A 27,192-nucleotide genomic window follows, 5' to 3' on the forward strand; every position below is an offset into this window, starting at 1 on the left:
TAACGTTTATGGCAGCCCCTTGCAAACCTTGCTCTGAACTCTCTTTCCCTACTGGTGGTTTTTCTGCACTGCATCCATAAACAAGAATGTCCAGTTCCTGGCTTTTTTTTAAACTTGACAATACCGATCTGAATATTTTGTACCCTACATAATTCTCAGCAGGAGTCAAGAGTCAAACAAAGTTCAATTCAAACCACATTGCAGTGATTGAAAAATTTCCCTGACTGCTGAGTAACCACTCTCTTAAGTGAAATAAATTGGTATTATCAGCAAAATTCCTGGTAGACAGGTCACAAGAGAAAGGCTCAATATCGAATGAACTTAGAAGTTACATTCCTCACTACTGGAATGGTCCATTCAAGACAGGGTTAGTCAACTCGAACTCTTGAAGGTTGCAGGAGACTTGTACAATTTTGCTGCTCTTTGGTTAGATAAAAAGAGAAATTAATTTTCTCCAGCTGTTTAGCACCTAAAGACTACAGAAAGTACTGAAAAATATGAGGGTTTTTTTGGCAGGTAAATAGATATGTGCAAAAATCTGAGTAGGAGAATGTTGATCACGTGTTTGGGAAACCATGGTTATTCCTTTTTTAAAAAAATCAAATTTTAAAGTAATTTTATAGAAAGCCAAAATTATGCATGGTGACATAATAGTTTGTCCAAGAGGAATAGATTTTGATTTGTGAAACAAAAAGAAAGAATTATTCATATGGCTTAACTTGACTACTAAATTTTTTGCAATCATCTGAACAGAGATTGATCTTCCATGCGTGTGCTCTACAAGGAATTATAACCAATTTATCTATCATAGTGGGTATTTCAATATTTCTGGGTTTTATATATATATGAGAGTAAAGTAAACTGTAGAGCTTAAGATATTAAATGCTGTGCTGATAAGTATTCCATAAATAAGCTATTTCTGAATTCTGGTACTGTACTAAGCATTTCATAGAGTACATAAAAATACACCATCATGCAGTTCACAATCAACGTTAGACATAATTTGGCAAGTGAGAATGACAAACAGTAGAAAGTTAGAAGCACAGAAAGATGAAGGTTACTTAAGTGAAGAAGCTCAAGTACTTAGATCAGAGGGTTTTAGGTACTAGCTGTCAGTCAAGATGGTTGATGTAAAATACGAGGAAGGAAGGAAGAAAAAATATGGCTCTATTGACTTACTTTATGGGGTGTTACGGTAGGAGTTTGTTAGGTAACTGTATGATGAAACATATTCTATAAACATAATTTGGAATAATCACACAAATAATAACCAAGGATTGGTGGGTGAAGGGAAGTCCTAGTATAGGACCCATATTAGCAACTGAACCGTGTGGTTCAGTGCGCAGAGCCCACACCTGGGGAGGCGTTAGTGCTTGGCAGGTCCCTCCCATTCACCTTGCAGCCACATGCACACTTCAGTAAATCAGGGAGTCAGCAGAACTGGGCACTGCAAAAGGCATATTTAATAAAGTATAAAGGAATTTGTCCACAGCAGTGAGAAAACTGGGAAACCTCCACTTAGTACCTCCTACTGCCTTCTCTGTGCATGTAAAAGCATATTTTAATTCATATGATGCTTCATACTCAGAAGGTGCTCAATGCACCGTACAAGTACCAACCAATTTGTGGATTCAGCTGTAACGTTTCCAAAAGCACCCAATGCTACACCCAAGTCTAGTTTAACTGTATATGGTCTTCAAAGAGGCAGGTCTTATGCCACATTCTGCTCATGCAGATGCTTTTCTGTATGCTGCTTAGGGCATACGGCACACTGGTTGCTCTGAGACCCACCCCATGTGCCTGCATACCTTTCTTAATGGTACAGGAAACCTAAGGACCTGAGGGTTGGGAGTTTGAGAGGGCAGCAGAGTAGTAAAGGTTTCCATATGTAGCACCAAATTCCTCTGGAAATTTAAGCCCTAAAAAAATTCAAGGGCCAGTGGGTAAAACAAAGAATTTCTAAGCAGCAGTGGCGAATGTATGTTAGACTCATGCACATAGTTCCCCTCTGCAGATATACCACTGGAAACCTGAATTGTTTCTCAAAATGGAACTGGTGCCTTAGAAACATGTATCTGTCATTGAGCAGCCTTCACCTAATCCGTCACTGAACTGAAATGAAGCTCTTTGATGTGTGTATGCACATGCCAGTTGAGGGAGGAAGGGAAAAAATATTTGTTAATGGAATATTACAGAGAAACCTCTTTACATGGAGAAAATGTGATTTAAATTATTATAGCTAGACAGAATGCTGGCACTAACACATTGCATTTCTTAGAGTTTCCCTGTTTTTTTCTCTTCAATTGAAATATTGCAGCAACTGCAGCATAGTGACCATTGTCACCCTGGGAGTTGAGGGCTTCATGCTAACTCAGGGTGCAAACCATAGTCATTTCCATCATAAATGGTGCTACTGCAGGATGGAGTGTTTCTCAGCAGTACCCCTCGCTGCTGCTAACCTTTTGTGCTTCGTAAAGTTTTGTAGTGAATTCCTCCAGTATAATCATGTCAGAATTGCTAAATAACACAAACTGCACAGTGCAATATATTGCTAACCACTTTAGCAGCTAAGCAGTATTATTAATCTGGAATACTGAATACAAAAGGCAATGTAAATCCAACCTTCAGGTACCAGCGTCTAAGAAATAGATGTGCCATAGAGAGTAAGGCATATATAAGCTGTGTCCTGCACCCACAAGGAAAGAGTTAGGTTGCAGCCTTGGCCTTCCACCTACCAGATCTCATTAATCTTCTACATGAGGATTGCTATTATGAAGGTTATTACTTCACTCCTGCATCCCCTATGTAGACAAGCATGCCTGACCAAGCCTTTCAGTTTATCGTGATTCAAAGCAGAAGGGTTGCAGATTTCTCTAAAAGTTGTTGTGATTTAGGAGTCGTCCTTGTCGTGGGTTAACTCTGGTTGGCAGCTCAGCACCACACAGCCACTTGCTCACTTCTCCCCAACTCACAGTGGGACAGAGGAAGAGAAAAGGACAAGTGAAAACAAAACTTTTGGGTCAAGATAAAAATTATTAAATAAGTGCAGAAATGGAGTAAGAGAGAAAGAAAACAAAATAAAACAAGTAACGCAAAGGCAATCACTCACCACCCTCCATGGGTAGACTGATGCCCAGCCAGTTCCCAAGCAATAAACAGCTAACTCCCTTAAAGCCCCTCCTCTCCCTTTCTATTGCTGAGCATGATGTTGTATGGCATGGAATATCTCTGGTTAGTTCAAGTCATCTGCCTGGTTTTGTCTCCTCCCAACCTCTTGCGTACCCCCCAGTGTATTCACTGTGGGGCCAGAGTGGGAGACAGTGAAGGCCTTGACACTGTGCAAACACTGTTCAACAAGGGCTAAAACATCCGTGTTTTATAAACACAGTTTTGGTCACAAATCTAAACCATAACACCATGTGAGCTGCTATGAAGAAAATTAACTCCATCCCAGCCAGACCTAGTACAATCCTATATTAAGATAATATATCCTACATATAGGATATCCACAGGTATAAAGATCCTGATAATCTTTTGGGGCTGGATTGCATCTTCGCAGTGTCCTTGAAAGAAACTTGTTTAAGAAATGAGGTTTGCAGTAGCATATCTTAGTAGATCAGACTGTAGGAAAAGATACGCAGTGGATCTTGCCGTAAGTCATCATCATTGTTTTCATTTCCCAAAAGTAGAAAATAAAAGAGCTAATTTTAATTTGTACTTGCTTCTATATCACTCTGGCTATAAAGGGACCTGAAAGTGAGTACATTTTCTTGTGTCAGAGCAATATAAATAGATTTTATGCAAATCTTATCCCCCATCTAGTATTATCTATTTTCTTGCTTTGAGTGGCTCTAGATTGACTTCTCTGAGAACACTACAAGTCTTCAAAATACAAAGTAGGGGTTTTTTATTTAAAAATTACACATTTTCCATTATAGATTCGAAAGAATGTGTGAGTGATACCTCCTAAAGGGCTAAGCTTTGTTGAAAAGTGAATGAAGTGGTTGGATTAGAAATTGTTTTCTAGAAAGGGTGAGCAACCTTGCCATAAGGACATTTTGCTGGCTTATAGGTTCCGATTCCCTAAATTCATTACCTTTCAACATTTAGTAGAGGAGCCCGGAGATCAAATTTTTCTTAAAATAAATCAATATAGGGAATTGAAGGAAAAGTGGAGAAATTCAAGTTTGCCTGAGTTGGCAAGTTAATTCTATCATTTTCATTGATGCTTAAGATAATATTAGTTGCTGACATCAATGATGATACAAAGCCAGGTATCTGTCTTTTCTTATGATCTGAAGAATAAGACTGTAAACCATCTATCTTAACACAGTCTCTTACAAACTGTCTTGCCCAGCAGGGCATGAAAAATGGTTCGCATGAATTCTGAAATACTTTCAAAGGATGATAAATTCAGAACCATGTCAGAAAAAGAGGTGTAGAAGGACTAGTCAGTGCAAGTGAATTTTATTGTGTCCTAATAATTTTCAGTCTTTTAAAATGCTGTGTCATTAGCAAGCATACGGCACTCCAGTGCTTAAAATGACAAAATGACAGTAGTGTTTCATAATGCATATAATCTAATGCACATTTGGGTTTGCATTTGCAGTAGCAATGTTGATTTATGCAAAACCGAATAGGTGACTTGAATTCCAGCAGAATGCATGTTCTCATGGCAGAGAAAGTATAACATGAAAATACAGAAGGTGATTCAGACATACAGCACAGGGTAAAATTCTGTCTCGTTCCAGAGTTTGGAAGGAAGGTCAGGGAACCATTAATATTATGAAAATTATGCTTAAATGCACTGTAGACGTTAGAAAGAGCTGGTGCTGGCCCTTTCCACAGTAGTGAATTTTACCCAATGGCGATAGTGTCATGTCAGGAAAAAGCTGTGTTTACGCATACTGTAGTATCTATATAGGTTCATGACTGAACTGATATTTCAGCACAATTTGTAATGATTCTTTGCATACTGTTTAGCAATCAAATAAACAGCTTCATTGGTAGTGATGTGTACAATTTTGATTTAAGAAGGAGGCAGTAAGTACAATCCTGAGCTGTACAGGTTGCACACTTGCTGTAGCACAAGGGCCAGCCTGTGTTCTTCAGTGTCTGGCAGGAGGAATATAAGCAGAGGAGACACAATCAAATCCTATCTTTTTTTGTTTTGCAGTAATGTGTAATTTTTACTCTTGCCAAGTAAATATATAAAAGTCGTTGCTCTGTACTCAATGTGTCTGCTCCCTCTATATGTTCAGAGTCATATATAAGTAATTCAGTAAAAAATAGCACGCTTCTAGTGATTAATAATTCACAAGCTTCATAACTATTTTAGCTACCTATTTTGACATGGATTGTGTTTTTTCTTGTGTTTGCTAAGCAACAGTCATCTGCACAGTTATGTGGATCTTGCTAAAGACCACCAAAATTTGAGGATACAGGTGTAACTGAGCCAGTTTGGTCCACACGGTTTGCATACAGATGGTGATGTGAGGCACGAGAAGGGGAGAGCTCAGCTTGGCACTCAGTGCATTTGGAAGTGTGGTGAGGAGGAGTAAACCATTTTGCAAGAGATGTGAGCAGTTAGAAATCACTTCAGGATAATAAACCCGAAACCCGTGCTGTTGTTTCACTGCGCTTTTGTTTTGGAGAACAACTGTAGGCAGGAGCAAGGAGAAGATAGCACTTTTCAGCCAGCTGTTGTAAGGCTGTGCAATCTGTGCACAGCTGCTGTGTCCTGGAATTGGAAAGGCTCGTTTGTAAGAGCATGCTAGGCATTTGCAGAGAGACACCTTCTCTTTAGCAGCATGTTTTCTGTATGCAGTGCTTCCCACTAGCCTGGATTGACTTTGAAGGGTGGTGATAAGTCTTATACTAGTCTAAGATGAGGAGGAAAAACTCTGGATCCTGAAATGCTAAAAAGAAGCAGTCTGCGTTCCAGAATCTGGATTAGATTTTGTGAGGAAAGAACCGCAAAAATCAATGACTGCTATGTTCCTCAAGCAGTAAAAAGTGCTCCGAGTTTTTACTGGCTACAGTTTATTTGACTTCCTCCTTAGACGGTGTCATTTTGCCTAGTAAGCACATAATTTGTAGATAGTACAGGATATTCTTTTAAAAATAATTTCTTATATTACTGAAATTATTAATGACTTGCTAATAAAAAGATCATTAAATAAATTTTAAACTGCTCTGTAAAATGCCTTTCTTTGTTGCTTTTTTCTAATTAGAGACTTTTTTACATGAGAGGTTTTGACAAAGCATTATGGATACAATGGAAATCAACCCTGTAATTCTTCTGTAGCTGCAGTCCTCAGCCCAGGCATAATTCAAAGCAACATATATAGTTGTTGTGACATGTTAGTGTTACTAATTTCACAGAAAACATTTGCCCTAAAAATATGTGTGATATGTGATTCAAAGTTACCTTTTCAAATAATGTTGTGATTCAGAGAAAATTTTTATTGGATGAATTTTGAAGTCAGGTTTAAAATAATAATATGATCCTGTTTTTCTTTGACAGAGTATCAAGAAGAAAAACACAAGTAAACAAGAGATGAGCACATACCTGCGATTCATAGTCTCTCGTATGAAGGAGCGGGTGAGTCTGAAACAGGGAAGTTTATTAAAGTGTTGGATTCCCCCTAGAGGATGGCCATCTGTGACTGTGCAGGGAGGAAGGCTATAAGAGGGTGTCATTTTATTTCCCTTCTCCTAAGCAGTGTGGGTATTTAAACATACACTTACCATGTCCCATTGCTTGGATTAGTATCATTCTGGCAGGAGTAGTTTATGCCATGGGTCTGTGGGTCCTCTGAAATGGACATTTTTCAGGTTTGAGGCATGTAATCTGTCAGACTGTGGATCTACAGTTTGGCCTTGTGTATTCCCCACCTGAAATATTCCAAATTATTGCAATTTTGGGGTTTTTTTGTGTGTATTTTAAGCAGATTCTAAATGCAGTAACTTACACTGTCTCATGATCCTTTCAGGCTATAGATCTAAACAAGAAAGGGAAGGACAACAAACACCCAATGTATAGAAGGCTGGTGCACTCAGCTGTTGATGTTCCTACTATACAGGAGGTAGAGTGACTTGCTTTCTAACTTTCGCACTGTTTATGGTGTCTTTTAACACTGAAGGTAAACCTTAAGGACTAAAGCACTAATCCTGTTTAATTCTCCCTATGATCGGTATTTCGGTATTGTGTCCAGCATTGGATATGGGAGCTTAAAATTGCAAACATTTCCTCATAAATAGCTAACCGAGTAAAACCTTTTTGAGTGGTGCTTAGTTTTCAGACATAGAATATCCTCAGTTCCTTTTGTAGTAAGGTTTTACTAGGAGCTGTAGGTAGCTGAAATCTTTAGAGAAAGTACCATTTATCTAAGTCACTGAATATGGACTTGAGTGCCCACGTTTGCATATCTGGCCCAAGGTTTTTGACCATATTCCAGTTTTACTCATTAAGGCCTTGTGTAGGTGGCAACTTTATAAACATTAAGTGATTCATAAAGAACCAATCATTTTGTTGATCACAAAAAAAGACGACTCACTTAAAACATCTGTTTTGCATTAATTGTTCCAAAAATAAAGTACTAGTAAATATGTTGTCCTTTTTTTCTGAACCAAAGGTCCGACCATGACTCATATAAATCAGCTGCACATGACCAAAATGAACAGCATATTCATCTTTATTCATTGCTGCAACTGGATCACTATGCAATGCTGTAGAATATATTACCCTTTATAACCATAGATGTGAAAAGCCTTTGTTTTGTTATTGTTACTGAAACACATGGATAAAGAATAGCTTCACTGGCAGTTTTGGAGACCAGCACTACTGGCTAGCTTGAAGTACTGGCAATACTGGCTGACCTGAAAATAGGTCAGCCCTTCCTCTCACTGGTTCACCTTCATCTGCTTCCACAGAAGGTCTTTTGACCTTGATAACATCCTAGAAACTGATGATGTTTTGTTTGATGATTGGAATTCTCATAGGTGTTCTTGACAGAGCACAACTGAAAATGCTGCATTCCTTACCAGACAAAAGACCATAGTAGGCAAATTAAATGCATGGCTCCATCTAGGCATTTGTTATGAGTTTGGAAGACTAAGACAATCAGCCTTCATCAGAGTACACTGGCTGTCAAGGGAAGATCCCAGAAGTATAAAGGCAGTCAACATTGACTTGATACTACCTGGTATTTTAAGGTACAAAATCTTCACCTCAGGGAATATATTTTAATTTTAACAAGTGTTCTGGGCCACACCTTATGATGAAGCTACTCCAGATTTACCTTGTTATAACCAAGAGAAATTTTTTTTTAAACTTAGTCAAATATTAGAGTACCTGTTTTACTTCTGGGCATTGCATAAAAGGACCAATGCAGCCAGTGTTCAGGTACTAACAAACCACGTCCAAGAGTTTTAAGTATTCCTTCTGTATGCAGGAAAGGCAGCATGTGATCTGTGTTGCACAATGCAGATTTCTGTGAAAGCTTCTCAACATAAAACAGGTACAGCACTTTAAGAGTTTTTTCACAGCCGTATGTTTTCTTTTGTGTAGAAAGTAAATGAAGGAAAGTACAGGAGTTATGAGGAGTTCAAAGCAGATGCTCAACTGCTTCTACACAATACAGTGATTTTCTATGGAGGTAAAGTACTACGTTTACTGTTTGCTTTATTTGATTTATCTTTATCTGTAGGAAACTCACAAGTTCAGGATCGAATTTGGTATTAGATATTCTTAAGCATGGATGAGGTCAGTTGAGAGCCCTTAAAAATCAAAGTAAGTCACAAGAGGACTTTGCAGAGTCTTTTCTGGCCCACCTACTACACAACTATTTTCATCCTCTTTGGCTAAACCTGTTAGTGGGAATTTGCACCTTTGCCATCCTGTTTCTTCTGCAGCCTAAGTCATAAGTCAGCCTATACTGCAGTTTTCTGCCAGTATACGTACGTTTTTCTAGGGTGAAAAGAGGTCTGATCTCTGATGTGCTATGTCAGCAGAAACATGTACTGTAGACACGTATTTTTCACTCGGGGGCAATATCTGCCATATTGTGACAGCAAATATAGCTACATCCACATTAGAAGTGTCCTGCTGGTGCAGTGTGTGGAGGTACAGCCATCAGAGAAGCTGCCAGCCACTGGGAAGGTAATAAGTGACTGTTTGATATGGTGGGACAGTCTGATTAGAAGTAGAAAAACACCACCACTGTGTCCAGAAGCTATAGCCAGGTCCTGTAGCAAGGTTCTCCAGAGCCATCATTTCAAGAAGGATGTGGTTCTCCCCTGCAGACCTGGTCCACAGCAGGGACACTGGGAGGAGGGTGGGACCAGTCTATTTGCAGCATCAGAAGATCCACACTGTTGTTGGTAGGGAGAGACGTGAGTGTGTTAATAGAGAAATACACAGGTGTAAAGGGAAATACATAGTCATAAATAGTCTGTGAAGCATTACTCTGAGCAGAAATACTTACATGATTGTACCTGTGTTCCTGTCAAGTGGTGGTAGCAGAGCACCGTGTTTTAGGACAATTGCAGCGTGTCATTAAGACAGTAGCAGAGAAAGAAACTGGATCCATATTAGGAGGAACCCTGTCTCCCTGCTGCTGCTCCTCAGATGTGTACTTGTATCGTTCAGTTTAAAAGCTCCCAACAGAATTTTTGCATTTAAATATGAAAGGAAAAACAAATAGAGGACTGATTGTTAGAAAATTTTAAATGGAAGGGTTATCCAAGTAACTAAATTATGTTTTGTATTCTCAAGCAAGACAATTATATCATGCAAGTCATAGCGATGACAGCTGCAAAGCTTTGTGAGCACTGTGATCATACTATGTTTGTTCATACCATTTATTTTTATTTTATAGCGGACAGTGAACAAGCTGATATAGCAAGGATGCTTTACAAAGACACATGTCATGAAGTAAGTAGTACCAAATAACCAAGATGTAGACAAGATACTTGATTTTCATTTCAGAATCTAAGAAAATTGTTCTTCATATTACAAAAATTAAAAGGGTGTGAAGTTTGTTATAAATTTTCCCCTAACTTTCTAACAGCTGATTCAGAATTCCTTTTACTACTTTTTTTTTTTTTTTGCGACTACGCTATCATTTGGAAATATTCAAATTTTAGTTTTGAAAACAATCTAGGAATGCATAGTTGGACTAGAAATTATTGTACTTGTTTATATAATTGAACCTGAGGTGAGATTCTTACCAAATTCTGTAACTGGCATTGAAACATTCCTCAACATTCAGAGGAGACCAAAAAATAAAGCTAGGGGAGCTGTCACACTTTCTCCATTTGTACAGTTGAATTACTTCTTTCAGAACGTACTTTAAATATTTGATGAATTTAAAGAACTATTCTTTGCATTTTAGCTATAATAAATCACTGAGAGTTGAATTAGTCTCCTCCCTCTGCCTTGTTTTTCTAAAACATGAATAACATTTCTGCAGCTTGTCTTTCATCCGCTCTCAGCTCACCTCAGTTTCACACCTTTAGTTTGCACAGACAGAAGTAACTCCACCAAATTAGCAAGCAAGGCTGAAAAATTTTACTGCTCTAAGAGAGAGAGTTACTATTGCAGTCACATAAATAGGATTTTTTGTGCTTATTTACCTTTTTTTTTTTCAGCTGGATGAACTACAGCTTTGCAAGAACTGTTTCTATTTGTCAAACGCGCGACCTGACAATTGGTTCTGCTATCCTTGCGTATGTTGCTCACACAGATTTTATTTGTTTGCTTTTCTGTATAAAAGCCTGCAGTTTTGGTGTTATTAATGCCTTGAATATTCCATTTCAGTAGGTTTGTTTCAAAAGCACGGTAAAGACTCTGTAAGCCTAGATATTCTACACAAGTCAAATGTTAATTGAAGTTCAAAGCTCTAACAATATAGGTTATAAAACTTGGTTATCAACCAGTTACAACAGTCTCACAAGCAAATAAGGAGCTTACAGAAATAAAACTGTGCTCCTGGATGAAGCTATAAAGACAAGTTTAATTTTTTGAGCTGCTTAAGATCTCTCTTTTCAATAGACACCCTTTTCAGACTTTGTATTTTTTTTACTTTGATCCAAGCAATACATCTAATAGGGAAATATATATTGTAAGAAGATAAAAATGAAAACAGTACTAAACATAAACAGCAACCATATTCTTAAGATACTAGCATAGTATTACAGCAAAATATTTGTGGGAGAAATCAAAATAATACCTCATATCCAATAATAAATACAACATTTTTTCCAGATACCTAATCATGAGTTGGTTTGGGCCAAAATGAAAGGCTTTGGGTTTTGGCCAGCCAAAGTCATGCAGAAAGAGGACAATCAAGTTGATGTTCGCTTTTTTGGCCATCACCACCAAAGGTAATTTATTAATTCCATGTGCTGCTTTTTACAAACAATACTTAAAAGAATTTATCTCATCTATCATGTTGTAAATCCTGGCTCAGCTAGTTGCCAACATTAGAAAGACTGAGTACTTTGCCATAATCGTTTCAGAAAATTTAAAGCTCAGTCTAACACATCTGAAGTTGCCAAATGGCTCAGAGATTCCCTTTCCACAGTTGCCATAGGGATGTTACTTAATGCCATTTTAATTAAAGAAAGCAAGTGAACTTCAACTGTTTCTTCAAATCAGTAGCAGGCTGCTAATCCAGGCCAAGGTGAAAATTGGACAGAAAGGTACTCTCACTACCAGCAGTATTGACTCTGTGCAATTTTCTCTTCTGAGCAGGCACATTGCAATTTCATGTTTTAGTAACATAATACACATCACAAATGTTTCTGTCTCGCTCCTAGAACATTGACGGAGCTCTTGCTGTGAGCCCGTTTGCAATTTCAGAGAATAACTCTTCACATTGGAAACTTCACTTTTAGAGATCAGCTTTTACTTCCATCTCCCATTGTTGGGGTTATAGTAGTGTTACTACAATGGATGTACTGATTTTTTTTGCTGTTTGATTTATATGCCTATAATGTGAGGAGGGGAGACATATGCAAAGTAATTCATGGTTGGTGGGAAGGTGGTGTATTTTGGTGCATCCCAAAAGGGCCTCGACAATTCAGCAACAGTGTTTCATGAGTTTGTTTATTTAAATTGCTTTTCGTGTAACTTGCACAGTATATAACATGTTTTCATTTGTTATATGAACTACCAAGATTTTCTAATAGGCATAAAATGGGTAAAGGATCTTTATTTGTGTCACAATCACAGAATAATTTACCTTGAATCTGTTTGCAAATGCAGCTTATCTCATTAGTAGTTTTGGCATTAAGTTCACACAGCTTCAAACTATTTAATGAAGTAACATGACACTTGTGGGATGAGGTGCTTGCAACTTCTAAAACGTGTGCTGATGGAATAGGCAAAATACATTTTACAAGAGTGCCATTGCTTAGTTACTGTGCTGGACTAGGACAAAAGGCCACATTCCTGGTTGGTGTAGATTAGTATTGTTTCCTTGACTTCACTGAAATGAAATTTATATTGCAAGAATTGAGAATCTGGTCGCAGACATTTAATTTGTTACAGTATTTACTCTGTTATGTAGATGTGCATGACAGTGACTCTTTTTCTTTAATGTCCAATGCTGCTTGGTATAACCTTTCAAAATGTCAAGAGCTGCCCATCTAACTCTATGAGGACTCTCTGAAAATATTTAAGAGGACAAAGTACCTTTGGAACCAAATCACTGGCATGAATTCAGTCCAAAAGAGCGTGACAGTCTGCACATGAGCTCAGTCGTGATAGACAGGGGTCCAAACTACAAAATATCTCTATTCAAGGTGATAATTTGGTACATTCCTTGACACTTTTAGCAAAGAGGTCAAGGGCTAACTTGGATTAGCATACGAACCTTCAGTAAAGATGTTTCTGTGTCTGACTGAGGGCATTTAGCAAGAAAGCAGGTAGGAGATGTGACTACTGTTGGTGCTGGCGGAGGTTTGTGGCTCACCAGAAATGAAAGAGACTTTCAGCCGTAGCACCCATAGCTAACAAGTGCTTATAATAACACAAACGTCTAACGGTATGCAGTCCGTGTTTTTTTCCAATGTGTTCAATATACAAAAAATTGAGTGAAAAGGATTTGTCAGCGATTGGCCACTGTGAAAAACTGGTTTTGAAGTCAGTTTCTCAGGTCTAGATCCTTTATCTGTTTTTAGCATTTCTGAATCTGTCTGTACTGTGTATTCAAAAGGGCCTGGATCCCCTCTGAAAACATTCAAGATATCACAGTTAACATCCATCGGCTGCACGTGAAACGCAGTATGGGGTGGAAGAAGGCCTGTGATGAGCTGGAACTGCACCAGCGTTTTCTTCGTGAGGGAAGATTCTGGAAATCAAAGAATGAGGATAAAGGGGAAGAGGAGGCAGAGTCAAGTATCTCTTCCACCAGCAATGAGCAGGTGAGTGCTGCCACAATGTTAGCAGTCAGGGCAATTTATTAAAGGATACAAAGGTGATGGTTTTTTGATTAATCTAGTATTAAATTAGCTTTGTACCCTGTCTGCAGTTTTGTGGTGACAAGAAGAGGGTTCAAGGGCTTATTTTCACTATGTTTTGTGGCTCAGTAATAGCAAGAATATAGTTTTCCTCTTTCCTCAGTTTCTTGGATGACCTCTGGGAAGTTTTAAAATGTTTGTCACCTACAGCACCTTGATGAGACAGACCAAGATTTCTAAAGTTAAATAGGAATGTTCAAGTTAAATGTCACGGATATCAGATAGACTGCAACACTGCCTTCTTGGACTCCCATCAAGGGACAGCCCTGTAGCTGTTCAGCCTTTTCACAGCTGGAGTATGTTCACTTTGGACTATATTCTGCATTACGGACCCCTGACTAACACCAACCATGACATTTTCAGCAAGTTCAACTAAAGTTAGGTGCAAACGTTGCATTTGAGGACCATGTGCCCGGCAACTGCTTAAAGTCATTAAAAATAATTCTGCAAAACAAGAAAAATTGTATTGCTTTTAACAAAGGTGAAAAGCACAAAGGGGGCCAAGATACAAAACTTTGCATTGCCATATGGAAATTCCCTTATCACAGCTGAACCTTGCTAGTCATTCATTGTCCAAGAGGGTGTTATATATTCACTATTACTGACTTGGCAGTAAGATTTTCATAGCTTGCAGTATGCTTCTCTGTATTTTTGGCAGCCTTTTCCCTGGCAACATCTTCCTTCCTCATTTAAAACGACTGTCCTCTCTCTCTGTATTTTAAAAAATCAGCCTGTTTTGACCCTCTTCCTTTACCCTTTTGTCAAACAGGTCTATCATCCTGTTCATAGCATCCAATTTATAGCTAAAAAACTTAAAGCTTATGAAACTGGATGTTGCTTTAAGGGAATGCTCCTTATCAAAGTGATTTTAGGGTTTTTTAGCCTGGTTTGCTTAGCTAACCCTTTGTAGCCCCTTTATTGTCGTGTGTGCAGTCATGCAACAATGTATGATGAAACAGGAAAATGGTCACAAATAACAGTTAGGAAAGATAACAGTGGCATTTTACCAGTTTTTCAGAATTGTCCATTTGCGTATTTTCTCTTCCACCCCAACTGTTCATCCTTCACTTGGTTAATGCTTATAGCTGTTTCACTGGTTTCCCGGATACAGGAACATAAGAGCAGCGTCAAACTGTGTGCTCTGCAGTAATCTGCAGTATCCTGTCACTAACACTAGCTAGTACTGAATGCTTCAAAGACAGGAGTAAGAACTTTTCTGTAGGCCATTGTAAGATAATATACCGTCCACTTAGATATCACTCTTTTTTCTATTGCTGAAGATTGGCTTTTATTCTAAAGCACGAAGTTTTGTACCCCTCCAAGCATACAGTTATAATCAATTATTGCAAGTTTGGATAATCTTACCATCTTTACATATATACATTCTCTTTATAATTATTGCTGTTTTCTGGCTTCCATCAAGATCTGCTGCCTAATTATGGGTCACTTATATCAGAATATTCCAGAAAACAGGTGTTTGAACTCATGTGTGAAGTGAAGAAAAGAATGGTTAAGGGTATTTGAGCAAATACATATTGAACGTTAGAACTTGTTCATGAATTTTGTTCCTTTGTGCAATCGTAGTCATCAGTGATAATGTGGAAAGATTATTGTGTGCACTTCTCATTTAAGAACAGTATTCAACTTCAGTATTCAATTTGCTAAATTAAATAATTGCAAATAATCACAAATAAAAGGTACATCAGTCATATTACGCTGAATGCTACTTATATGAACTGTTTTTTGGAATGATTCAATATGCTTTTCTTAATGTTCGCAGCTGAAGGTTACTCAGGAACCAAGAGCAAAGAAAGGACGACGTAACCAGAGTATGGAACTCAAGAAAGAAGTAAGTAACCTGAATTACCATGTTTGTAGAGATAGCAAAGTGCAAAAAGTCTGAAATTTTAATAGACACTCCTTCAATTTCTGTCACCTTTTACTGATTTTACAGTATTAATTTTGAAATTTCCAGCCCCATAGCTTGGTCCTCCTTGCTAACAAATGCAATTGTACCTCCCATATGCAAGCCACCAGTAACATCGTGGTAATATTCTGTATCACGAATAAATCCAACAGTCAGCTTACAACATTATTTTTTTTAATGGCAAATTCAAGCTAGTTAGTAAGGCTATAAACAGAAGAAATTATAAAATATTTTGCACAATGAAGAATATTTAGTTTATAAAATGTCATATCCACCTTTGTCCATGGAACCTCCTTCCTTGTTTGTCCAGTTTGCACACTGAATGATCATGTAACCACGGGACTGTATTATTATGCTTGTACACAAGGGGGCAGTTACTGAGGCAGCCATAAATCTCGTATTTCCTGACTTTTGAGTACTTTTTCCTGGCCTTGTTTCAGCTGCACGTTGAACACTTAAGAAAAAGTTGCACGTATGCAGAGGTCTTGGAAGAGGACTCAGGACTCCATTACAGAGGAGGGTTTGGGTATTTTAGCACCGAGGTTCTGCGGGTTGGCCCTGGTGCCTGAAATACAGACGTTGCCACTCCTAAAACCCGGGTACCTGCCTCCCCATTGTATCTGATACCCCCGGGCTAGCTCTGTAAGGCACCTTCGTGGATGGAGGCAGTGACACACAGTTTGTTCTCCCTGGGGCACAAACTATATCTGAGCGCAAGATAGGGAGACTAGAGTTTAGGACGTCTCGTCATTTTTATTGTGTTTTCTGTCACGGAAATGCTGTAATTTGCTTCATATATTTATGTCAACATTTACCTTCTTAGCTTTGCTCATATGTGATCAGTGATCCAGAAGCCAATCACAGTGACCTGTTAGGGAGTAATTGGTTGCAAAAGGGAATAGACAGACAAGCACAAAGTCCAGTCCTGACCAAGTCTGGTGTTACAAGGACTGTGTCCTTTGTCTGTACACTGTTAAATGATCTTTAAAAAATCTAAGTTAAAAAACAAACAAACAAATAATGTTCATCTGTGTCTTCAGACACTTCAAAACATCAATAAGAGTTTGCAGGGCTATTGCTTCTATATGTTCTAAAGAGCAGGAACAATTGGTGTTACAGTGTAATAACATAGGCAACTAAATTCAGTACAGTACCCTACAGTAACTATGATTTCTTTCTTGATAATTGAGTAATTACATAAAACTTCTATGGTCATCCACGTCTAGTTCTATATTATTGGAAGCAAGACTTAGACGCTTATTAGTCTTTCATCTTCAAAGCACCTTTGAAGTACTAATCAATCTTTGCAGCAGTTCTATGAAATCAGTGGAATATTACAGACTCCAGTGGAGCCTGTTGGGCCAGAGTAAGTCCAGAGTTTGCCAAAATAATTCAGGCACCTTGGCCGCGCAGCTACAATCTCTTCAGGGAGAATGGTAGGGGGAAAAATCTATAGCAACCCTTCAGTAATCCCAAGGGGTATGCAGCGATTCAGCATAGCCTCTGATGTTGGTGGTACTTTTGGGGAAGCAAGGCTAGTGAGTACGGCTTACTGACGCCATACCTGAGCTTCCTGCTGGAGGGCTCCTAGCTGAAGTCAGAAAAGCCTGACTGAAGAGCTAGCCCACCATCATGCCTTTAGTACTAAAGGTCTTCAACAGACACCTTTCACAATAATTACGCTGGCATAAGTCATACAACATTTTTTCTCCAGGGGCAACTGAACGTTAACTTGTTCTGTTTTGATATACGGGTTTACAAGTTTGTTCTTTCTCTGTAGGAGCCAGAACCTGAAACTGAAGCAGTAAGTTCAAGCCAGGAAATTCCCACAATGCCTCAGCCCATTGAAAAAGTTTCAGTCTCAACTCAGACCAAGAAGTTAAGTGCCTCTTCTCCAAAAATGCTGCATCGGAGCACCCAGACCAGTAATGATGGAGTGTGTCAGAACATGTGCCATGACAAATACACCAAAATCTTTAATGATTTCAAGGACAGGATGAAAACTGATCACAAAAGAGAAACCGAGAGAGTTGTGCGAGAGGCAGTGGAAAAGGTAACACTTGCCGAACACCACCTACACTCTGGTTTGAGGAGAGAAGTGTGGATTTTTTTCACATTCTTTTCTAGTTTTGTAACATCCACCCTTAGGAAAATGAATAAAAAACCTTCTACAAAAAGACCACATAAAAATAGTCTTCATTGTTGCTTTTTAGATCATTTCTATACCAAAAGACCTTAGTATAAACAGAAAACTCCTGCTTTTTTTGATTCTTGTCCAGTGAAATCAGTTTGTGATCCAAAAGGGAAACTAATTGTTCATTCATGAGTATGCATTTCCAAAGCCTTTGTCTCCATTGTCAAGTGTGGTTGTAAACAATGGCATTGTTGAAATGCTATTCATAAATAACTCTTTTTTTCTCGATCTTATGACCTAAACATTAGATTCGCCGAAATTTCTTCGAATTTTCTGATCTAATGATAACTTGTTTAAAATTCAATATCTAAGCCTGAGCTGGTCACCTTTGGCTAGAGAGAGCAGGACAATTTAGAGGATGATTTGTCTGACCTCTCTTAAGTACCTGTCTTAAGACAAGATGAATTTCCTTCTGGATGAAGGACTATGGAGTGAACCCAGGGAGTTTAGGTGTTAATCCTGTAGGATTAAGACACCAAACTTTTAGATAACTGAGCAAGGACAAAGGAATCCCCACGACAATGAATACTAAAATGTACCTCTTACTGAACTCAGGGATGTTCTATTTTGTATTATTATGCCCTTGCTGTAGATTTGTATGCAGTTGTAAATTTGGAAAAGACAAAATCTTTGTCTAAGAGAAATTCATAAATTTGTAAACTGGTCATTGACAAAATATACATGGAAGCTATTTAGTTGTTTTTGTAGATGCCTAGTAGAGCAGAAATACAGTGACATTTTTATTTTGAACATTTCTTATGGGATGGAAGTTTTGTTATAACTCTAAAGGAGAGAACTTTTTGTTTTCTAAATAGGAGAAATCTCTAATTATGTGACCTCCACCCACATCAGTAATAGAGGTTTAAAGAGTAGAGGTTTGAAGGAGGTAGATACTTTTATTCCAATAGTTGTCCATTGACTTGCTTTGCTGACTTTCTTATGGCAGCTGCGTACAGAGATGGAAGAAGAGAAAAGGCAGGCTGTAAATAAAGCTGTGGCCAATGCACAAGGAGAGATGGACAGAAAATGTAAGCAGGTAAAGGAGAAGTGCAAAGAAGAATTTTTAGAAGAAATTAAGAAGCTAGCAGGCCAGCATAAGCAACTGATTTCCCAGACCAAGAAGAAGCAGTGGGTAAGTGTCAAAAATGTATTACAAGAGAATAAGTGGAAATGCATAATGCATACTGCAGGCCAACCGAAGGTGTTTTCTTCCTTACTTTTAACTGCTTTGCTCTTTCACTGGTCTTTCAGCTTTAAGGTTTTCCCCTCCATATAACTGCTTTCAAATGTTCTTAAACTCCAAATTTCAACCCAAAGTTCTGATTACTTTCGATCTTAATTATGTAGTGTTAACAGTACCATCTTCTTGAGTCCCATCAGGTATTAGTTTCAAAATATTTTTTTCTAAATGCATTTTTACTCTGTATAAGACATGTTTTGCATTACGTTCACACTCCTTTGATCTCAAGGCCCCGGAGGGTACAATATCTGGCTGCATCAATTTGGATTCCTCTGCTAATAATGCTGGTAGTGATATCCTCTTGGCCTTTTCCTCTCTTAGCTTTTTCTGCAGCTCTTTTATGTTCTTTTGTATTTGAGATATCACTTTCTGAAATCTATTTCCCTCCCTTGTTGAGTCCTTGAGCCCAAATCTGCAGCATTGCCTAGAAAAACCACGTTTATGTGCCCTTTAGAAAAGTGAAAACAGACATCTAACATACTGTTCTGTTACGTGCTGCAAACTTTTCCCTGTTTTTGTTTATTTTGTGTCTCCTGTTTTCTTTTCAAGCCAGAAGTGTGTTCTCCCACATGGCTATTACAGCATCTACTCAAACATTGCAAGTACTTTAATACTGTGCTGCTGGCCTATAACAGTGGGGGTCACGCTGTTATGCTGAGGAGCAGTGAGCCTGGCGCACATACAGACTTTGCTATTTCTTTGCTGATTTTCATAGGAAAAGCAAATGAAAGCCATCGTTCAGGAAATCACACTGCACTGTAATAGCTATCTCTAAAATACAGGAGGGTGGGTACAAGATTTTCTGCTCCCCTCCTTTTGAGCTTTGATTTTGCCAGATGCGGCTGAGCGGGTGCCTTGCCACAAGATGGCACGCTGATCTGAGCAGCGATGGACAGCCGCCGTCCCACTGCCACCACCGCCCGGGGACAGCCAGCCCTGGCTCGTCCCACAGCTCCCGTTTGTCTTCTGCTGTAAAAGGCTGTTTGTTTATGTTCAGCCTCATTAGTCCTTGTTCTTGCAGATGAAACGATGGTCCCTGCAGAGAAAACTCTGCTCTGCAGAAGAGTGAAATAAATACTGAGGCGAGACAAATCGCTTGCTGACTATCGCAGTTACGAGTTTGGTTTTTTGCAAAGAGAAGAATTACTTCAAATGCCAGAGCTCCTGTAGAGTCTTCGTTTCTGTTCCTAGCAGAGATTTTACTGTGGCTGTTAAAATACTGCAGTGCTTGGGTCTCTGTCAGTTAGAAAATTCCTCCTTGTCTACCTGTCTCTGCAGACCAGAGGAGTTATTTAGGTCTCTGACTTGATCAAGTTACTGTGTTTAATGAGTCACCGTCTGCTGGTGTCTGCGTGAGTGTTTTTGCCTGTGGCACTTGAGAGGGCCTTTGCCCACTATAGAACTACGTCAAATTAGCTCTCTTCTGCCAAAAGTTAAGAGGGCACATGTCAACTGTTGCCACCGTTCAGCTGATATGCAGTAACTCAATCACAGTAACTTGATTGTGAGTCTGGACTCTTAGCTATAGCTGCTTTTTAGGTTTTTTTGAAGGCAGAATTTATGAAAGAGAGTCCTGAGACTTACTTTCATCTGCTCCAATGTGCCTTTACCGTATCCTTTAGCCTGATCAGAGAGAGCCCTGCTACCACATCTTATTATCATGTGCATAAAGCCTCTATCCAAGCAAGACCATTAAAGATATAAAGAGCATTTGACAGTCTTGCCCATTTCTGTGGCCCCAGAACTATCTGTCAATCACCACCTGAAATGAAGGCATCATAGAGGCAACGGGTTTGCATGTGGCAGGAGAGGGAGGGTAAGGATAAACACCTTTGCATTCAAGCTGATGGATCTGCCTGCCAACACACAGCCTCAGGCGGCTGGAGTTGGTCCAATTACACAGCTCCCCGGTGATTTTTCCTTCGGTGGTACTAATGACAGTCCCTGGTGTGTAGTACCGCTCTTGTATGCTGCTATTATAATAATGATACCTCCTTACCAAAATCTCATGTAATTAACACACATACTAAATGAGGTTTGGTGGCTTTGCTTTTTAATTAGAAGCAGAGACCTCTGGTTTTGCGTAATGCAGATGTCTAGGCTTGGGAATACAGCTGCTGTTATTCATGCTGTATTTGTCTTTTTCTCATATCTAAAAAAGAAATCCAGCCGGGATGAAGGCATCGTTTCACTGGTGGTGTACAAGCACATGAGAAGATGCGCTCCCAGCCCTCAGGAACCTAACACATAGTTAAAGAACAACATTTTCTGTTGCTCTAGCTGGCCGCAGTTCCCTTGGCTTAACCCAATTTAACTTTTTTACACCTCCAGAAAATTTGGATTTAATACAGGTATCTCAAGTAAATAGCAAATGAAAGGAAGAAACGTAAAGGCAGGGATAACGATCATGAGCTTATGCAATTTGATGGGCCCAGAACACAGGCTGGATTGCCGGTCTTGATAATGTTTATTTTTTTATTTTTCCTGGTTCTTTTATTTGCATATAAGCCTCGTTCTTTCAATTATATTCACATATGGATTTATTGTACCTTGCAATAGGTTGTTTTTAAGGGAATGAGCATTGTCCCTGACATGTACTGTCTGAAACAAAACCCCAAGTGACTGATAACATTTAGAAAGAAGAAAATACAAAGAAACGAGGAGGCCTGAGGCCAGCTGGCACTTTGCCTTCTCTGCCACATGTGCTGGTACCAGCTTAGATTACGCTATTTTCCTTTTGTAAGTGGAGATTTACATCCCACACTTATGGCCAGCATATGTAAAGGGAAGTGCAGGACCCACGGATCGGTTGTCCTCTCCTGTCTTCGCTTTTTTTGATCTCTCCAAGCAAAGCAGATGTGAAGCTGGTCTCTGGGCTGAGGCCCGTGCGGTGTGTAATGGAGAGACACAGCTGTTGCCTGCACCTTTCCAGCAGATGATCCTAATGGCTCCCACAGGCTTGTGGGCAGCCAGCAACATGAAAAACCAGGAAAACAGATCTCGAGAGGACACTTGTTTGCAGACATTTCTACAAATAAACTTCCCCGGAGCTAAGTTATAAAAGGAAAATGGAGAGGTTCCCTTCTCGTGCAGCTAGGGCAGTCCCTTTATTGCTGATGTAAACAAATAGTTATCAGTTTAGCCAATGTCAATGTCGGCTTTCTTGGATGTGTCTTTTAGAGCATGTAGGGTGGTTGTGTTTTTGTTTTGTTTAAGGCAGTTGGGTTTGTTTTCTTTGTAATTCTCAGTTTTATTAACAGGACATAAAAAGTAAGTTTTGTGTTATTCTGTGGTTTGATAGCAGCCTGCACAGACTGTGCGATATCCCTCCCTCTGTTCCCCATCATGCAGTAGGCATTTCAGAGTGTTTCGTAAAGATACTCTCTGATTTTGAGCAGACCAAATTCAGAAAGTAGATCTGAGATCATTAGAACCTGGCTTTCAAGGACGCTGAGCATAAGTGGCTCCTTTAGCAGCGATGCCCCCCAGCTTTACAGGATTTTGTCAGAGTGATAGTTGATGTTTTAGCAGCACTCTCTTAAGGGGTATAAAACCACCTGGAGACAGGCCACATTGCCCGTCTGGGTGCCATACCTCCTTGTTGACCACCAGTAGTGTTGACCAGCATGCTGACTCCCTTTTCTAGTTCCTCAGAGGCCACGGGCTTATTTTCCAGGTAGCCCTTCCAGCTACCAGGAAACTGGGGTGGTTTTGTGTGTTTTGGGGAAGAAATCCTCTGTGCTGCAGCACTCCCCAGAACCAGGTATTTATGCAGAAATCATGGGCTGTGCACAGCAGGCATGACAAGGGGCACGAGCCAAGGTAGCCATCCAGTGCACGCCAGGCCTTCTCTGGTTTCTGGAAGACTTGAAGGTAAAGGCACTGTCCTGCTCTTCTCAGTAGCACTGCTGTAGCACGAGGTTTTGTTTTCACCAGATTGCAGCGCTCTCTGGCAGACAACAATCCCCAATGACAGTAGCCTCCTTGCAGACCAGTCATTAATTATTCTTTTCTCCAATAATATTATCGTTGTGACTTTTGAGATTCTCCTAGCCCAAAAGGACCTTCCCCAGCAACCTCAGGACAGGTCAGGCTTGTAAAGAAACCTCAGAAACAGAGATTTTTCAAGCTTGCGCAGAACCTGTTCACGCCAGAAGTGCCTGTTGATTTATCATAGCTTTTAAGACATAGATCAGGATGCCATTAAACAAATGTAGGGTAAAAGATGGTTCCTGCGCTCTGTAGCTGAAAAATGTCAGTCCACTACCCTGAGAGATGAGTTGTCTTAAATGAGAGATGATTTTTTTCAAAAGCAATAATCCAGACTCCAGAAAATATGAAAGCATTGTGCGGATTTACTAAAGATTGCTGCTTTACTCAGCTCATGTGAAAAATGCCCTCCTGCCTTTGGATGCCCCACTCATAACTAAAAGCAAAGTACTGCTCCGCGCGTGCTGGTGCATCCAGGAGCAGGTGAGAACGCTTGTGCCCTGGGAAGGAGGGATCCTGCGAGGGTGGTAACCTCCTCTCGTTTGTTCTCTCCAGTGCTACAACTGTGAAGAGGAGGCCATGTACCACTGCTGCTGGAACACTTCCTACTGCTCCATCAAGTGTCAGCAGGAGCACTGGCATGCTGAACACAAACGTACCTGCCGCAGAAAAAGATGAAAGAGTTATTCCTCCCCTAGAAAACCACCCCGATGATTGCTATTCTCAGACACAGCGGTTTTTGTTTCTAAGAAGCCAAAATTGTTTAGAATTTGCTTCCCATTTTGCACCAGCCTTTAAACACTTTTCGTAAAAGAAATTTTGCACAGTAATTTCAATCTTCTGTTTAACGCTCCTCCAAAATTTTGTCGGCAAAATGAATTTAACATCTGTGGGAGCAGGTTACTTTAAATAATTTTAAACTAGAGGATTTGTTGCATTTTCAGCAAATTTTAAAACATTTTTAGGTTTTACAGAGATTTTAATCTTTAAAAACAGCAGATCTAAAAATAAAAAAAAATCATGCAAGTTTAACAAAAGGAACGTTTGAAAACTAGATCTGAATGTAAGAAGTATAGAACTGTTTCAGAAAAACGAAGCATACTACCTTGATGTAACATTTATTTCTTAACCTTGTTGAGCTGGTTTTGTTCAGCTTAATTTTACTGTTTAAAGGCATTATCTATTGGTTATACCAGTGGGTACATGATTGAATTTAGGGAACAGGGTTGACACAGCAGGTGCTAGTCCTGCGTATTTTTTCTTAAATATTTCCCAACTGTGTTTTATTTTCATTATTTCTTTTCAATATATAACTTTTATAACAAAATATTAGCTTTGATCTTGTAGTTTAAAATCACAGGGAACTGGGGTAATCTTTTACTGAGCTGGATCTTAGAGAAAAATGAATATTTAAATTTTGAAGTTTGCACATTTCATCTTTGTCCTAACATGAGTGCTTGTAACAAGAATAAGAAAAGCCAAAAAAACAAAACAAAAAAACCCAACTACCTTTATTCATACTCGGAATTATGAGGCATACAAATTTCTTTATTGTGCGCCCCCCCCTTCGGCCTCCCCAATCCAACGTCATTCGACCGCCTATGATCTGGTGTCACCTGGTCCATTGTAACTTGATAATAAAAGGAGAAAAAGCACTTAAGTTTCACAGAAGCCGTTATGTTTGTAGTAATGGGTCATTGCCTAATAATGAGCTCCATCACTGTACTCAGAATGAAGAATAATGCATGATAATTTTCTTGTATTAAAGATGCCGTGATTTGTAAAAAGTCTGTATTTTGCGGAATGTCTGGATTAAGAAGCATTACCAATAGGAATGGATCGATAGTTGAAAAATGATTTTCTTTTTGTTTGTTTTATATATAGATATATGAATTGCATCCATGTTCAGAGACAATTTTTTAAATAGATGTAAAGCTTACTTAAATAGCTTTTCTTTTAAAGTGTCTCCGCATTTTAGTTTCTTTCAAAGATTGGTCTTAGACTGAGTCATATGCCCATTAATCATCCAGCTATTTTTTTGAGAAGTTAGAGGAATAATTTGTAAATATTTATTTAGATCTTTGATATTTATTGAAAGCAATTACATGATGGAACGATGGAAGCTGAAGAATCAGGAGGAAAGCCTTTAAAAAAGTTTTCTCTAGGATTTGTCAGGGTCATTGTAAAGATGAAAATATAACTAAGACTTCTGTGAACTACCACTGAAATCCTGATCTTTTTTACTTACAGTGGTGATGTAAGTTAATTGACTAGATACTGCCAAATAATGCCCAATACGTTGCAGAAATTAAGTGGTAAGTTGATTGGAAAAAATAGGAAGTAGATGGTAACTTGTATTACCACAGCTACGTTATTGCCTGATAAATGTGTAATTAACTTTTGTCGCCTCTGTGTTGTGACTGTAAAACACTTCACAACTAAAAAAAATCAATCTATCTTGTTCGATTACTTTACGAGTTCCAAAACTTCGATCCACCCCTATGAAAGCAAGTTATTGTGGAAATATTTTTGGTGTAAAATCATTCCAGAATATGTAATATTTAACTGATAGCTGCATGAAAGTAAGATTCGTGTTACTTTGGCTTTTTTGTCTCTGTTGACACGGTTGCACATTTCCAAGTTACTACAGCGTGAAAACTGTGTGTTTTAAAGAAAAAAAAACAAAACAAAAAAAAAAGATTGTGGCCTGGTTTTGTATAAGTTTTAGGTAAAATTACAATTGATTGTTTTAGGAATCATGATTTAAAATTAATTTTTCTGCAAATCATAAAGCTATATTAAAGTGTTGAGCTTAGCCACTATGCACATTGTAATTATTCATTGTGGCTGTCCAGTTTATGATGCATTCTGGCATTTTGTAAGCTGCTCTGACTAGCAATATATAGAGTCATTTAATGTGTTAACATTGGTTAATAAATGTATTTAAAAAAAACCCCTCACTGAAAGTTGTTGATTTTGGCTGGTTGTCCACGCGTCCTTGGGTGGGTGTGCGTCCGGCTGCTCCTCTTACGTCTCCTTGTCGGGACGGACCCGGCTGTGGATGGGGCTCGCGGGGACCTTACTCCTGACTCGCACTGAGCTGGCGGGTCCCTGCGAGGGCTTGAGCGGAAAACACACATCTCGGCACCGAAAACCAGCCTTTTCGGCCCATTCAGGGCCAGCAGCCCCCCAGAGCCGTGTCCCTCATGTTCTGGCTTTAACGCCAGGTCAGCAGCCGGGGGGGCTCACAGACCCCCTTTCCAGCAGCCCCCTGCCTCCCTAACCCAGCCACCACCCCTGAGCCTGCGCCTGTTCTGTGCTTTATTAATGAAATAATTTTATCCAAAGGGACTGAGGGGACTCTGTGAATCCAGCTGGAACGGCGGCAGCGTTCATCCTGCAAACACGGCCCTGAGACTGTCTCTCTCCCTTATTTTGAAGTCAGGACTCGCTGCCGGCGGGGTGCCCGAGGGAGCGGGGGGCCGTGCTGGTGCTGCTGCCCACGGGGCAGGGCCCACGGACACCCTCAAGAGAAAGGGACGTTTGGGGACGAGCCGCAGTCAGGGAAGTTGTCGTGGAGCCCTGTTGTGACTTCAGGGCAGCAGGAGGGACACTGTGGGAATCGGTTTCTCTGTGGCAATTAAGAATTTCCCTGTGGGAATGAAGACCTGGCAAGACCTGCTGGTTAGTCCCAAGGGGAGGGGGAAAATAAAAAATTGTATTTTAAATATTTAAAGATCCCTCAAAAGACTCTTTCGTTGTTTTACTATCCAAACTTTTCTCTTCTTACAGGAGCCATAGCATTTTACACAAGAGTGCAAATTTTATTAATTCATCTTGCTGAAACTCGATTAAATACAAATAACCGGCGCAGCGCACATATTGCAAATGGGTCATTTACGGTGGCTTGAGCCGGCAAAGCCAGAGCAGGAAGAAGCCACGTCCCCGGCGAGCTCCTTTCCCTTCTCCCCTTTCGGTAGCCGCGGTCAGCCCCCAGGCACAGCACCGGCACCGGCACCACTGGCAGAAATCCCACTGGAAACACTCCCCCTGCTTCCCTGCTGCGTTCGGGCGTCACCTGTGGGGCCGGTATTGGGACCAAACAGGTGAAATGCTTTGGAAGTGCCACAGCAGCTTTCCACCCCCAACCCCCGCCGCCGTACCCATCGCACATCCTTCTGTCACCCGCCGTACCCCACCACACGTCCAGACCTCTGTCACCCCCTGTACCCCGTCACACGTCCCTCTGTCACCCCCTGTACCCCGTCACACGCCCCACGCTGGGCCCTGTCACCGCTGCCCCTGCAAAGCGGA

The 27,192-nt window shown here is 39.8% G+C and overlaps 1 protein-coding gene across 3 annotated transcripts in view; it reads left to right on the forward strand.

Annotated features, from left to right (window-relative positions):
• Positions 1-25,819, forward strand: part of ZMYND11 (zinc finger MYND-type containing 11) — a 107,257-nt gene extending 81,438 nt beyond the window's left edge. For all 3 annotated transcript variants that reach the window (XM_063324432.1, XM_063324433.1, XM_063324434.1), the window contains 11 exons: positions 6,527-6,604; positions 6,996-7,088; positions 8,573-8,660; positions 9,882-9,937; positions 10,654-10,731; positions 11,270-11,388; positions 13,224-13,431; positions 15,308-15,376; positions 17,235-17,507; positions 18,595-18,780; positions 23,434-25,819. In XM_063324432.1, the coding sequence (XP_063180502.1) occupies positions 6,527-6,604; positions 6,996-7,088; positions 8,573-8,660; positions 9,882-9,937; positions 10,654-10,731; positions 11,270-11,388; positions 13,224-13,431; positions 15,308-15,376; positions 17,235-17,507; positions 18,595-18,780; positions 23,434-23,556 (1,371 nt within the window). In that variant the 3' untranslated portion in view covers positions 23,557-25,819. The remainder of the gene's footprint in view (positions 1-6,526; positions 6,605-6,995; positions 7,089-8,572; positions 8,661-9,881; positions 9,938-10,653; positions 10,732-11,269; positions 11,389-13,223; positions 13,432-15,307; positions 15,377-17,234; positions 17,508-18,594; positions 18,781-23,433) is intronic.
• Positions 25,820-27,192: the final 1,373 nt, after the last annotated feature.

This window comes from Chroicocephalus ridibundus, chromosome 2, assembly GCF_963924245.1.
Source record: "Chroicocephalus ridibundus chromosome 2, bChrRid1.1, whole genome shotgun sequence".
Classification (NCBI taxonomy): Eukaryota; Metazoa; Chordata; class Aves; order Charadriiformes; family Laridae; genus Chroicocephalus; species Chroicocephalus ridibundus.